The following is a 13,802-nucleotide window of genomic DNA, read 5'->3' as shown; positions in this document are numbered from 1 at the left end:
GGGAATTGCCGGCGTGATCTTATAGCTTATAGAGTAAGAGTACGGAGACTCCGTAACTACTCCGTAGCTGCATCGTACAGTATTGATTACACCAAATGATGTAATGTCCCCATGCGGAGATCGGCCGCGGTGCTTCTTCCCTCCCGGTTATTTCTCCGTATTGCGCTATACTTAGCTTACTACGGAGTACTTGAGTATGTACTTGCCTATACTTCCTTTTGCTTCTCTGATATGCATTTATCGTGAGCATCACTGCCTACAGTTCGTTGAGCCTCTTCATCATCAGCGTTTCATCCTCACTGAATGCAATGGCTAATCTTGGTGTGCTGTGGTGGCTGAATGCGCGGATGGCCGGTGCCGCCTTCCGGAGAAGCTTACTGCGGCCTCAGGCAGCCAGCTCTGATAGCATCAGCTCGACTTGATTGACTATCCGTAGTTATCACAATCACTATCGATCCGACTTTCATTCCCCTCACCACCTCCCTTCACTCTCCCCTTTACGTGTTGGCTCATCTCCTAAAGTCTGTTGCACTTTCTTGACCCCTCTTTATACCATTTCTACAAAGACCTGTACTTCGTTCTCACATCTCTGTTCACAAGCGCCCACCTTTGACACCTCAAATTCCAGTGCGGGGCTTCATCATGGGGGACCGACAAGCAGTGCAGCACACTTTGAACAACTTGCTTCATAAGCTGGATGATCCCGATCCGGATATGAGATACATGTCCCTCAATGATCTTCTTGGTCTTCTGAACAACCCAAACTCGTCATATCTGGCTCATGACCAAGGCTCCGCCTCGAAGCTGGCCGAGGGCCTCCTCAAGGCGCTTGATGATCAACACGGCGATGTCCAAAACCAGGCACTGAAATGGCATGCTCCCCGCTCTCTAGATCATCACACACACAACTGACTCCTCTATAATGAATAGTCTCGGTCCCCTCGTTCATCGACTACCATTTGAGAATCTCGCCTCTCTTCTCGAAAAGCTCACCAACCTCACTGCCTCCCAAACCATCGATACATCCGTCCCCAACACCGCGCTACGATACATCGTCACTGCTCTCCCCCGCCCTCAGGCTGGACAGCCCCCCAGCCAAGAGGCCACTTCGGCTTACTCGGCGGTGTCTCGTGTGCTCATACCTCGTCTGACGGGCCCCATACCATCACCTTCCAGCAGAAGAGGGTCTGTTGTCAAGGGTATGCTCGAGAAGGATCCATCCAAGGGGTTCAGCAGCGATGCCATTGATGTTCTTATTCAAGTTGTCACTTGCTTCGGACCACTCTTGCAGGAAGCTGAGCTGACCGCCCTGCAAAACTCCGTCATGTCCATTGTTGATAACGACACGGCTGGTACCGTGGTGACGAAGCGCGCACTGGCAGCCATCTCGGCCTTGGTCCTTCATTTCTCCGACCATCAGCTTAACCTCTTCGTGAAAGATCTCACCAAGAAGTTCAATTCTCAACCCACTACGATCCACCAGCGTCACCTTGTCGCCACGGTGGGCAGCATAGCGAAGAGCGCCCCCGCAAAGTTTGGGCCCTACCTTCCGACGCTGGCGCCATTCGTGTTCTCAGCCCTTGGTGAGGATGCAGTGGCACCAGTCAGCTGAGCTGACTTTCTTGTGATGCTCCGATGGACTCCTCAAAAGAAAAATTTCAATGTAATGTAGGATCTCGTCTCGATAGATTGATGAACTCCCGGTTATCGCTGGACCTCGTGGATTATTATACCCTCAATGAAAACCATGGTCTCATATCTACTTTCCGAACTAGTCCACTTGTGCAAGATCACCCCAGTTGTATTCTGGACGACTATCTGATATCGCCAACGATGCGCGCCTCCTGCTCGCCACGGCTGGTTGGCAGGGATGGCAGCCACTGCCGTGCCCGCGTAACTTCCCGATATTTGGATATGAACTGCTACCCAAGGAGTTTCTAGGAAAACCTCCAGGAACCGAGAAATATATTGTACTTTGAGCTGGTGTTTCTGTTGCAACTGGGCTATCAGTCAAGATGGGCATGTCTTGACGAGGAATACATGGAAGCAGGGTATGTGGTTCTTCCGGCTGGTTGCCTGTTTTTATTGCAGTCTAGCATTTGAAATCAGGCCAGAATTTCTCAGGCAACGACAGTGTCTCAGCACCAATGGAGATCTGGAGGTCTTTCCCATCGCGACTGCCTCATGGTCATGTTTGGGACAAGCTGGTCGCTTCCGGTTCACCGAGTTGATAATTGCAGCTTCCTCCTCTGTGTTGTCGGCCAGCACATTCAAAGCAGCTCTGATGCTTCTTCCTCCAGCTCTCTTCCTATTTCCTCCCACAACTTCAACATCTTATTTTCCACACAAGACTCTTATCGTGTTGTATTACACTGCATCTTAGCCTTCGTATACACTTTACCAGATTCAGAGTCGGCACTATGCGTATGCTGAATTGGGCCCTCCCCGTTTGGGGTCTTGCAGCGTACACGACTGCCCGGAACATCATCACTCTGCAGTCGAACCATCAGGTGTCCCCAATTCTTCCTCGCCCCCAGGACGATGTTAGCATTCAACCACTTGCAGTGCGTGCACCAGCTGGCATTCGATGCGGCTCCGGGGTTGGCAAATGTCCAGAGAAACTTTGCTGCTCCACTGCCGGTAGGTTTTCTTGTGCCTCTGACCGGCAAGATCCATTCTGATGCTTGCAGGCTATTGTGGGGATTCCAGGGACCACTGCAGCTCTCCTGACTGCCAAATCGACTACGGCTATTGTGACGCGCACATGACCCCAGGCGGATCCTCCACCGAAGACATTCCCCGTCCTCTTGACGGGGCTGCCCTTTACGGACCTAATATCATTCGATCCTGCACTGTCCCGGGTACTGTCGCTCTAACCTTCGATGACGGGCCCAAGGAGTTCACAAAGGATCTACTCGATCTTCTTGACCGGTACGAAGCGAAGGCGACCTTCTTCATCACCGGCAACAACAACGCCAAAGGTCAGATTGACAGCCCTGGAATGCCATGGGCAGGCTTGATTCGACGTATGCACGAGAGTGGCCATCAGCTTGCCAGCCACACCTGGTCTCACCAGGATCTTAGCAAGATCTCACGGTCCCAGCGTCGCATTCAGCTGTTATGGAACGAAGCCGCTCTGCGGAACATTCTGGGATTCTTCCCTACATACATGCGCCCTCCTTATTCTAGCTGCACGGCCGAGTCCGGCTGCCTGGCGGATATGGGGGAGCTTGGCTACCATATCATTCTATATGATATCGACACAGAGGATTACAAGCACGACAGTCCAACGGAAATCCAACGCTCCAAGGATATCTTCGATAGTAGTCTGGATGCTCGGACTGCCTTTGACCGTCCCTGGCTTGTGATTGCTCATGATGTTCATGAGCAGACCGTCCATAACCTCACGGAGCACATGTTGAAAAAGCTCACCGCCGAAGGATTCCGACCAGTGACGGTGGGTGAGTGTCTTGGAGACCCTCCCAAGTACTGGTACCGTGAAGACAACACTGTCGATGGCCGCAACTCGAGAAAGGAGGTCTTCCAGGTTCCCTCGAAGATAGTCTCATTCGACGGGATGTGTGGCGGCAATGTTACATGCGATGGGTCCCGCTTTGGGCCTTGCTGCAGTGGAACCGGATTCTGTGGCAACTTGACCACGTTCTGTGGCGAGGGCTGTCAGATTGACAACGGAGTTTGTGACAGCAAAAAGGAGGTCGTTGTCGCTGAAGAAGAACACGCCGACTTCCGACCATCTAGCAAAGTCATATCGAAGGGGAAGCCTGCCAAGTCGGGTGCGAGTCGTATGCTCCAGCCTTCGAGATTTCCCATCGAGCTTGCGGTATTGCCTTTGCTTGCTGTGCTGATCGGATAGTTCAGGGATCGAGAGCCTAGCATACTAGACTTGGCATGGTACGTCATTGATATCCTGGGTGCAGCCTGATCACTATGATTGTGAGTCTGCATGTTTAATAGGCCGAGCCTGTGTTTTGTAAGACGTTTGTACACTCCTTTGAGCATTGATAAGAATGTTATGAAGCTTGATCATGAGGGTCACTGGAGAGCAATGATGATCATTTCTGGTTCATTGGCAGCTTATAGAAGCATCCCGTCGTGGCCTTAATCGAAAACCACCATAGATATAACAATCGAGAAACAATCAAGTATAAGCACAGTAAAAAGCAAAGTGCGCCCTTGTGGGTATTCCGTAAAAGACATGAGTCATGCTTAGATCGCGATTATACAGTCTGGAGCCCCCCCTCCCTCAAACAATATACGTATCTTGAAAGAATAAAAGTAAATAAGAGACTCCTATTTCGATTCCCAACGACCGTTAAGTTCTCTGCTCGGAGAACTGGGAATGGGAAATCACCGCTTAACCACTTTCAACAATGGGGCAATCCGAGCCCGCCGACTCAGCCCGACCCGGAAGGGCACCTTACTCGACGACGAGATGGGACTGTGTTTGTCGGGGCCCTTGTTCGGTTTCAACGGGGTGACAGGAACCGTTTCGACGGGCTGCGGGTCTGGCTGCGGATGGGGAGTGGGATCTGCTTGCTTTGGGGGTGGCATTTGCTCCTCCCCTTCTCGAACACCCTGATGAGCATTGTTGAGGTGGTTGTCGAGGGAGTCATCATCCGGTCCATGCGGATTTCCCATTGTATCACTCTGCTCAGGGAGACGGATCTGTTCTTGCTCTTCCAATGCCGGAGTGTCGGGCTCGGGCTCGGGATTCTTTCTCTTGCGGCCGCGTTTCTTGGGTGCTGGTGCTGCTGGTGCTGCCGCCGCCGCCGCTACGAGCTCGAAATTCTCGCTCGCCTTGGGGAAGGAACTAGCCTCTGTGGATTGATGATGGGCTGGTAGGGGGGGAAATTCGACCGCGGAGCTAGGGCCCCGACGCGGTCTTGCGTCTTCCTCCTTTGTTGTGTCTTCCTCGACCCAGAGTACGTCGGGTTCGATATCGGATTCGTAGGTCTTGGTCAGGGTGATGGAGGTGGTTTTGCCGCGTTTGAGCTTTTTCTTCTTCGGTTCTTTGGGTTTGACGGCAGGGGCGGTTGTTTGCGAGATTGGGGATTCTGCGGGGATGTTGTTGTTGTTGTTGTTTTCGGTGAGATTGTGGTTGTGATTTGGGGAGGGATCGGTTGTCGTGGGTTGCGGTGGGGGATCTTGATTCAATGGTTCTGAGGGGTCGGTGGGCGCTGGTTTGGGGTTCTTGGGCGGTCGGCCGGGTTTGCGCTTTTCGGCTTTATTGTTGGTGTTGGGGGGTTCGGTTGTGGTTGGAGGGGGCTGTGGAGGGGTTTGGGTGTCTGTGGTGGTAGTAAAGGGTTGGGCGGCTTCGTTATCCTCGGCGTCGTCGTCGATGACGATCACGTTCGAGGTGGTTGAGGCATAAGATTTTGGCAGAGATGGTGCGTATTCCTGCTGCTGCTGCTGCTGCTGCTCCTGCTGTTGTTTCTTCTTGCGGCCGCGTTTCTTTTCCACCACGGGGATTTCCATAGCTGGCACTTGAATAGCAATCAGCTCATCCGTGCTCAGTTGAGTAGGGAGCAGTGGCGTTGACACGGCGGTGCGGTTCGGGGTTGGGTTGCTCGTTGGTGTGCTCTTGTGTTGATTCTCGGATTTTGAACGGCTTGCTTTGACAGCTGAAGGGGCGGGGGAGGGTTGAGTGTCGTGCGGAGAGAAAGGAGTCGCTTGGAGGGAGGCCACTCGGCGAGGAGAGGAGGTCGGTGCTACTTCGGTGGGGACGGTTGCCGCGGAGTTGCTGAAGTTGTTATGATGATGGTGGTCGGTATCCTCGGGGTACACATTCTGAAGAGGTGGGAGCGACGCCTCGAAGACGTTGAAGGATGAGGAGGATGTTTGTGCGGCCGCGGAGGAGGGATCGAAGCTTGGGATAGAAGAGAAATCGTGATGGTGTGGTCGTATTGGCACTTCGACGTGGGTGTGCATAGTGTAAAGATCGGAGAGAGGTGCTTCGTATTGCTGGGGTGGCGGGGTAGCATTGAGGCTGGAGGTGTTGGGACGTGTGTTGGACGATAGCGAAAGCCCTGCCTGCGCCGAATTGATATTGCTATCTATGGCGCTGTACGATGATGGATCGCTGATGTATGGATAGCCGGTGGGGTTAACGCTGGTCTGTTCTTCTAATTGTTGGGGTATCGTGGTTTCTGCATGGATCGATTCCGAGTAGCCGTGTTCATGGGGATGCTGCCTTGATGGGTCAACCATCTGAACCTCATCGTCGTCAAAGAGTCGTTGCTGGGCGAGTCCAATCTCAGTCATCATCGAGCCTTTTGCATAGCCTTGGTTAGGATGAGTGTTCATGATGAAAGCAAAGCAAATGCATGCAACTCAAGAGTCCTACCCATAGATCCGCCTCCCGAATTCGTGGGGACCCATCTCTCTGGTGGTTGGTGCTGTGGAGACGAGTGCCCCGGAGGCAGTCTTTCCTGAGATTGTAGGTATTGGTCGAAGTCGATATTCATGCTCGCATCATAGTTGCCCTCAATCTCCCGGTGTCTTTGTACATCGGCCTGTAGGTGGTCGTCGGCATGCGCGTTATCGTATTCCTGCACCGGGGAATGGGGTCCCACAACAGGATCATCCTCATCGTCCGAGTCTTGAATCACACGGTCATAAGACATGTTCTCGGCTAGGATCGTGCATCGATGGGACTGGGACGCACTGCTGTGCTGTACTGTACACAGCCTTCTGCTAATGAGACTCGGTGAATTCCAATAATATTTGGTCTTGTCGCGTCCCGCCGATACGAAAATCCCCAGATGACGCGAGATCACGTGGTGATAAGACTGACCTCCCTCTTTAGACAAGTAACTATGTTACTCCGTACAGTGGCTAGTTAGGTCATATTTAAATCGAAACACCCAAACACACCGAGGTATGTGATATCATGATCTATTCACTTCAAATGCAAGGCTGTGCTAGAAACAAAAAGGCTGCATCACTCCATAGTACTCTGGGCTCGCATCACCCCCCGTCCGAAAAACTCGCTGATAACCCCGAATCGGTCCTTCGAGCGCTGCAGTTCTCCCTTGAACAGGTCGTGTTGATCTGCCGATTCGACCTGCCGCTTGCGGATGGCTTTGATGGTAGAGTTTTGTGGTGCACAAGCTGGACATTCCGCATCTTCGTCCACCCTGTTGAGGCACCGCTGGTGGAAAGAATGTTTGCAGAGAAAGTGAACCGTAGGCAGATCGAGTGCGCCACCGCAGGAGTTACACCGGCGCGATTGGAATACTACCGGTTGGGTCCCCAATTGCTCCAGCTCCTTACGCTTACTTTCAGTCTCCTTGCTGTAACTATTGATCAATCGGCGGTTCTGGATGCTGATGTTAGCGCGAGAAAAACCATGGATCGGGTAGGGTAACAAACCGTAGAGATTTCCTTCCTTTCGCGTTCAATGTTCTCGCTGAGGTACTTCTTGACACGACCCATCGTGACGACTGCGTTGTTACTCAAAGTCTGAATGACCTGCAGCGGGGTCATAAGACCAGCTTCGTCAACACGTTTGAGAACAGCATCCAGTTCGTCTCCTGCTTCCTCGAGAATCTTGGGGCTTGAAGCAAAATAGGTAAGCGCATCCACGTAGAGCTGCGGATCTTCCGGTCCATATTTCTTCAACGCTTTGATAGCACCGCTGGTATCCTTTGCCGATGTAAAAGAACGGAAGATGTCTGATCGCAGACCTTCTTGCTCGCGGACAAGAGTGGATCCCTCCCGAAAGCCGGACAAGTCGGATAACAGCAGAACACTCGAGGTGGATATAGGTATCTAAGAATATCAGTAACGAAGTGAGACCGGTCTGGGTGATTCCCCTACATCTTTCCCCTCGATGAGCTTTTTGGCTTTGTTCTCCCAAGCCTCCTTGTCAGTAGCATCCTTCTTCCGACCTGCAGTATCCAGATACATTTCAAAGAGGGTTGTATAGAGGTCAATCTTCTCATCCTCTTTCAAATCCTCTTTCTCGATAAGAGCTTCGAGGAATGAGATAAACTCATCGGGGTGGCCGACGAATACTGAAAAGGCGGTTCTTGGCTTTGGAACCTGATATTCTATCAATTCTTCGACATCTTCACCTTGGACTTCGCGTGAGCTTTCCAAAGGTTCAGCCTTCGGTCCAGAACTAGCATTCATCAGAGGAAGAGGGAGAAAGGCTGCTAGACTCTGTAAAGTGCTACTCTGCTGCGCTTGTGGTTCAACGGGGGTCTCAACTTCAGTCCTTGGCCTGTACTGCCCCTTGTAGTATTTCGTGAAGAGCTCAGTGGTTTTCTCCGGGCAGTTGGAGAGCAACACCCGGGCATATTTCATCAGGTTGTGGTAAGCCTTGAATATGTCAGTCTAGAATATGGAGTTAAGTGCATATTTACTGACCAATTCTGGATCCAGCCTCCAAATGTACTCCAAAGCCTCGGCGTATTTCTTTGAGTCCTCAATCAGGATATCAACGACCATATCATTTTCACCATACTTCGTGGCAAGATAGGCCGCTTGTTCGTAATACCCACCCTGCCTACACATTGCGATGGCAGTCTCAAGGTCAAACTTCAGCTCTCCAGGGGCTTTGATGAATTCATCTAGTTTGGTCGTGTCCTTCAATTTGGCGTAGCAATTCAGTAGTAGCGTGGTGTGATCAACTGTGGCTTTATCATGGTCGTGTAACTCCTCCAGATATTCAATGAGGTTGTGTATTCGCTGGGTATCCAGATACTATATCCTGCTCAGCGCACTCATTGGCAACATGGAATTTGGGGCATCCTTACCTTTCGAATGACTTGCGATGGTTCTGTGTTATCAATCGCTCGAAGATACTGTTGCATTGCAGTGTCGTAGTCGCCCCTTTGATATAAGAAATCTCCGTACTTTCGGTAGATAGCATTCTGCTGCAGAGTGTCCACACCAGTCTTTTGGGCGATATTGATAGCCAGAATGTATAGGTTCCGTTGATAAAGAATCTCAAGCTTCTGTTGGAGGGTCTTTTCGCGATACCGATAGAGCTACCGAGTCTCAGCATCGAGGTCAAGTCCGAGCGGAAGTTGACATACCTTGCCATCCGTGGTAAGAAGAAAGAGATCGCCCCATTCGATGAATATCTTTTTGACGGCAGATACGAGCGACTCGGAGTGCGCGATGAATTTCAAATCCGTGTCCAGGAGCGTAAACATGGTCGTCTTAAAGATGTCGTCCGCCTGGCTGACATTGAGGTTGCGCAAAGCGTCGGGCCGCGAGGATGTGTCGCGTGGCGGGCAGACCAATGCGATGTAGTCCTTAAAAATGTTGATCGAGTCTTTCCGACTTTCGAAAGCGTAACTGGGTCCGCGTCCGTGTGACCCATAGGTATATATCGCATCCTCGCGAGCAACGAGGACATCGCCGGTATCCTTGTCCAGGCACATGCAGCCAACGGCACAGCCCATGTCATCCAGGATGCGCGCCGGTTGGCCCTGACCTCTGCCAGAGATGATCTGGGCCAGCATTCGGCTAGTCGTCGAGATATATAAGGTCGCGACCGGACCACTCTGTACCTCGAGTCCCGTCACTGGCTCCTCTGACTCGAACACAATGCGCTGCCTTGCTCCGCGGTCGTGAATCAGGTCACCGCGGATAATCGTGACAGACCCATTCGCAAATCCAACTGCCACCTGGGACAGGTCGTCCAGAGCAGTGAACGCAGAAACCTAAGCCATCAATATGGTGTCTTCGGATCCTGACGTATAATGTAGAGCACATACGGGAAATATCCTCCTCGCATTCTGGATGGACGTCGTTGACAGGCATCGTGGGGCACCGGTCTTCTTCTCGATCTTGTCGAGGGCCCAGACCTTCAATATCGGTTCGTTCGGAAGATCTTCCGCGATGGTCAACAGCAATGAGGATGCGTCTATCTGCTTGATGTGTGCGATCGAGCCGGTCTCCGATGCCTTGAACGAGCGGACGAGTTTGAAAGACGAGGAGATGATATGGACAAAGCCATCGTTGGAGCCGAGGAAAAGGTGAGAGGAGCCGGAGCAGAGGGAGAGAATATCAGACTATGTTAGACGCTGTATCAGCAGATAGAGCGACGAGGCTGGACGCGAACAAAAGCACGGGGGGGGGAGGGGCCATACACCGAGAATAGATGAGCTCTCCTCCGGGAGCTTCACCGACGAGACATCGAAGAAGTTGAACGCTTTCCACTATTTCAGGGCGCATTAGTAACATGAGGAGGCTGAGGAGCTAAAATATGGAGCGTGCAGTCTCACTGATGTCAAAGCCATTTGGACACAGCCCACGCCATGGACTGAGGAGGTGAGCGATTAGCGGGATGGGGAGGAAGTGCAAGCTGGAGTGACATTGACTTGCGTGGAGTAACTTAAGACTAACTAGTCTCCATCCGCCGGATGAGCTCCGCCGCGCTAATTCCGCCCGCCCGCCCGTATCTCCGACTGTGAGGTCATTCTTGGAGCTTTTCGGATTGTTTACATCTTTTGCTTTTGTGGAGGTCGAAGTGCACTGCAGTTAGTTGCAAGCTTGATATAGCACTTGAACCTATCTGGCATAGGACCGGGAACTATGCTCTTGATCGGTTCTTGTCTCTGATGTCAATTGCATGGTGGGTTCGTGGTGGTGGCATTTCTGTATATTCTTGCAGGCACGAACCTGCGTTTCTCAGAGTGTATCACATCATAACCAACCGATCTTCAACGGTCTCAAGACACTTCGAACCGTATGGGAAGAGGGATTCAGGAGAAAAGACGTCAAGTATTCAATAAACTATATTCACAAGGATATCATATCTCATAATGTGCGTCTATGTCGCTATGAAGCCCGGATGAAAGCTATGCCCGCAAAAAAGGGGGAAAGAAAAAAGAAATAGCTCAATGTACAAGAAGACTACCAGAGAACCAAGACCGCCTCGTGGCGCCACAAGCAAGTGATTGCCGTGATCGTCTTCTAAACCAAGTCACCATCAATGATTTTCTCAAGCATCTAGGCTTACCGCTGACCGGCCTGTGCCAGAGGATGACCCCTTCTTATTCGGATGTGCGCATCGTTTGATTTCCTGACCTATGTCGAAGCTTTCCTTTAACCAGCTCCCGGCCTCAGCAATTGCTTCGTTGAGGTTGAAACTTTCAGCACCCATCGCGCCTCCCTGACCGTCCTCACCCGTGGTACGCATAGTTCCGGAGAAGGTCATCTCCAAATCTTCTCCCTGAGTGGGATCTAAGAGATCCGCATGATCCGGCGGCTGAGATGATTCAATATTGAGGCTCTCGTCATTGGCATAGTCCGGGATGGGGGAGGATAAAGCCCCCTCGAAAGACGATCTTCCTGGCTTAGTGCTAGACTCAGGATATTGTGGAGTCAAAAATCGAGGTTTAGACCTCTTCTCAGTACTGAGCGTGAATGGCGTGACGGCGTCAATGAGGTATTGTGTGCTCATCACGGGGCCTTTCATCGTCCCGGGTGCCTTGTTGCCTGGCATGTTCTCGAGCCCACCGGGTGTAGCCACTCTGCAAAACGGCGTGATATCATTGCGAGATATAGAACTTGGGTTTGCAGCCCGACCAGGAGTATTTTCTGGGCTTTCAAGGTCTTTCTGAAATGATATCTGGGCGTGAAGAAGAGCGGCCTGTGTATTGAACTGCGGGTCGGGAATAGTCTCTTCGTCACTCTGAGTATGAGCCTTTGCGGCAGAGATCGTATGTAGCGAGGTAGCGTTGTGCGTAATGGCTGGATTCAGGGGGTTATGTTGCGCTGAGGGTAATTTGTCACTCACGTTTGCCGCTACATGCTCGAAGTTGGACGATGCCCTCTCTGTCGATGAGATGACTTGCGATGTAGCAGCATCTGTGACCTGCACTTCATCTGTAACCTGCGGCTGAGAAGCAGGCGCACTCTTCTCATCTGCGGCAGGGGGATCGGGCGAGTCGAGCCGGATAGCGTCTTCCGGAGATGCGCCGTGCGAGGGTCGATTATCATGGCATTGATGGTCGTTGTCCTCAGTCATATCGATTTTATTGGGACGATCCTCTTGCTTCTGATGCGCAGACGTAGAATTGGCCTCCTGCTTGCCGTGTCCGGAGGTCTTTGCGCGCCGGTACTCAAATTTCGGCAGGTGCGAGGACGAGGAAAGGACATAAAGCGAGCCTTCCTGGTTTGCTGCATCGGAAGAAATTCCTTGAGGATCAGATTGACTACTGCGCTGCTCCTTGAAGGCAGGAACCTTGACACTGTCCGGTACACGATGAACATCACGTTTGTCCTCGCGCAAGTGATCAAAATCTTTCCGATGATCCCTGACTGCCCATCGGTAGTCAGTCGCGGGTACTTGTATGATGTTGTCCTTTGCTCCCTGACGGCGAGACGATATAGTTGCCGTAGGGGATGTCGGCGGATTGACAGTTCGAAACCCAATTCCGGCACAGTCCTTCTTCAGCCAACCTCTGTTTGTGTGTGGAGACGGGTGGCCCTTGGAGACAAATGTATCTTTAGGTGTGGCGCTTGCAACTCGTATATCTCTGCTGTTGCCCCGCGCTCGTTTGTTAGAGGATCCTGTGGTCGAATCCTTCCCGGATTCTAGATTCGGAATTGTCTCGGGATGTTGAGTGGAAGGTTGCGAGCGTTGCGTATCACGAGACTCGTGGTGGTATAGTGGTCGTTTTCGCGGATTCGTCTCCGGGATCACTGGCCGTTTTTGATTTTCATCCTCGGTACCCTCCGATCCGCCATACCTGCACCGATCCTTTCTCCAAGGATTGACCCATCCATTGTCGAAAGGTCCTCGAAGCGATGCAGACAAAAGAAAAAGCGGTGAGCCTTGTAGATAAGCTTCAGCAAGCTTCTCAATTCTCCGATGTCGAGCCAGACGCTCAGTAGGATCTAAGTCGTCATCGGAGCCAGCAAGAGTGTCGAGGTCACTGTCCGGTTGGGGTAGCGAGCATGAATCGAAGGAGAGCGGGGATATTGGGCGACGAGGTGGCATCGGTGAAATGATGATGCATTCATTGATCGTTCGGATAGGGGGAATTCAAGGGTGCAGCAGCTTGGCACTGGCTGCATCTGGCGGAGAATGGGGGATTTTCGTATTGTAGAGTGACCCTCATAGCTTCTGAAGTAAGTGATTGTCAGGACATCATCTTTTCATCCTCAGCTCCAAACTGTTCGAAGTGTCTAGGCTGCTGTCTGGCTGTCACGCGAGAAGAAAAACCACTTAACGCGTGGATTGGGTGGATGCCCCAGCAACGTGTCGTTGGCTGGGTTTATGTCAGCACCCGTCAATTGTTGACTAGTTACTTACCCTTTTCGGCATTGTATTTAATCGGGACCGAGGACTTTCGTGGACCTAACTAAGTACAAGCTACAAGTAATCAGTCGTGAGTTTAAGTGATAAGTTACTGCTTACAATAGGTTCATGGCAGCCCTCAATTGAGGCTAGCGCATCTTCCCACAGTACTCATTGCCTGAGGTTGTGGGGTTCTGGCTGGACCCCTAGGAAACAGGGAACTCTAGCCCTGCTAGTATCATTGTTGTTGCGCAGATGCCGATAACATAATATCTACAGCCAATTTTATCATTCTCTATACAGGAATCGAATCAAATTGGCTTCAGTTCTTTGGCCAGTAGTGCGCTTTATGCAAGGAACTGTAGCCCTAGGACTCGCTGGGTCCTTACCAGATGCCTACTAACAAACCCAACGCTAGCGATACACTCTGGCCAAGAAAAAGCCAGTTTTGTGCCCATCTTACGTATGGTTTCTTCCTAACCCAACACGAGAGCTTGGTCTGGGACTTGAAAGAGCGCCA

The 13,802-nt window shown here is 51.6% G+C and overlaps 6 protein-coding genes across 6 annotated transcripts; 3 read left to right on the top strand and 3 right to left on the bottom strand.

Moving 5' to 3' along the window:
• The first annotated feature begins 235 nt into the window (after nucleotides 1-235).
• BO72DRAFT_451925 (uncharacterized protein) lies at nucleotides 236-2,015 on the top strand. The gene is made up of 2 exons (XM_040945610.1): nucleotides 236-872; nucleotides 931-2,015. Exons 1-2 carry the CDS (start codon nucleotides 643-645, stop codon nucleotides 1,610-1,612), a joined length of 912 nt encoding a protein of 303 aa, XP_040797258.1. The 5' UTR covers nucleotides 236-642; the 3' UTR covers nucleotides 1,613-2,015.
• Nucleotides 2,016-2,426: 411 nt separating this feature from the next.
• On the top strand, nucleotides 2,427-3,874 carry BO72DRAFT_387611 (chitin deacetylase CDA6; the record flags this gene model as incomplete). Its single annotated transcript, XM_040941684.1, has 2 exons — nucleotides 2,427-2,640; nucleotides 2,691-3,874. The coding sequence occupies 2 exons, from the start codon at nucleotides 2,427-2,429 to the stop codon at nucleotides 3,872-3,874; spliced, it is 1,398 nt and encodes a 465-aa protein (XP_040797257.1).
• Nucleotides 3,875-4,039: 165 nt separating this feature from the next.
• Nucleotides 4,040-6,717, bottom strand: BO72DRAFT_247085 (uncharacterized protein). Its single transcript, XM_040939983.1, has 2 exons — nucleotides 6,365-6,717; nucleotides 4,040-6,290 (listed from the first exon to the last, which is right to left on the bottom strand). The coding sequence occupies exons 1-2, from the start codon at nucleotides 6,642-6,644 to the stop codon at nucleotides 4,369-4,371; spliced, it is 2,202 nt and encodes a 733-aa protein (XP_040797256.1). The 5' UTR covers nucleotides 6,645-6,717; the 3' UTR covers nucleotides 4,040-4,368.
• A 183-nt stretch (nucleotides 6,718-6,900) lies between these two features.
• On the bottom strand, nucleotides 6,901-10,339 carry BO72DRAFT_437879 (tethering complex subunit PEP5). Its single transcript, XM_040943366.1, has 9 exons — nucleotides 10,260-10,339; nucleotides 10,125-10,193; nucleotides 9,750-10,046; nucleotides 9,063-9,695; nucleotides 8,781-9,014; nucleotides 8,392-8,727; nucleotides 7,840-8,343; nucleotides 7,393-7,791; nucleotides 6,901-7,339 (listed from the first exon to the last, which is right to left on the bottom strand). Exons 1-9 carry the CDS (start codon nucleotides 10,272-10,274, stop codon nucleotides 6,962-6,964), a joined length of 2,865 nt encoding a protein of 954 aa, XP_040797255.1. The 5' UTR covers nucleotides 10,275-10,339; the 3' UTR covers nucleotides 6,901-6,961.
• A 186-nt stretch (nucleotides 10,340-10,525) lies between these two features.
• Nucleotides 10,526-10,926, top strand: BO72DRAFT_247000 (uncharacterized protein). The gene has a single exon (XM_040939982.1). The coding sequence runs from the start codon at nucleotides 10,607-10,609 to the stop codon at nucleotides 10,871-10,873; it is 267 nt and encodes an 88-aa protein (XP_040797254.1). The 5' UTR covers nucleotides 10,526-10,606; the 3' UTR covers nucleotides 10,874-10,926.
• On the bottom strand, nucleotides 10,778-13,220 carry BO72DRAFT_451921 (uncharacterized protein). The gene has a single exon (XM_040945609.1). It carries the CDS (start codon nucleotides 12,980-12,982, stop codon nucleotides 10,979-10,981), a length of 2,004 nt encoding a protein of 667 aa, XP_040797253.1. The 5' UTR covers nucleotides 12,983-13,220; the 3' UTR covers nucleotides 10,778-10,978.
• Nucleotides 13,221-13,802: the final 582 nt, after the last annotated feature.

The sequence above is a fragment of the Aspergillus fijiensis genome (assembly GCF_003184825.1).
Source record: "Aspergillus fijiensis CBS 313.89 unplaced genomic scaffold BO72scaffold_62, whole genome shotgun sequence".
Taxonomy (NCBI): Eukaryota; Fungi; Ascomycota; class Eurotiomycetes; order Eurotiales; family Aspergillaceae; genus Aspergillus; species Aspergillus fijiensis.
Note: the sequence above shows the minus strand (reverse complement) of the source record. Positions and strands in the feature narration are given on the sequence as shown.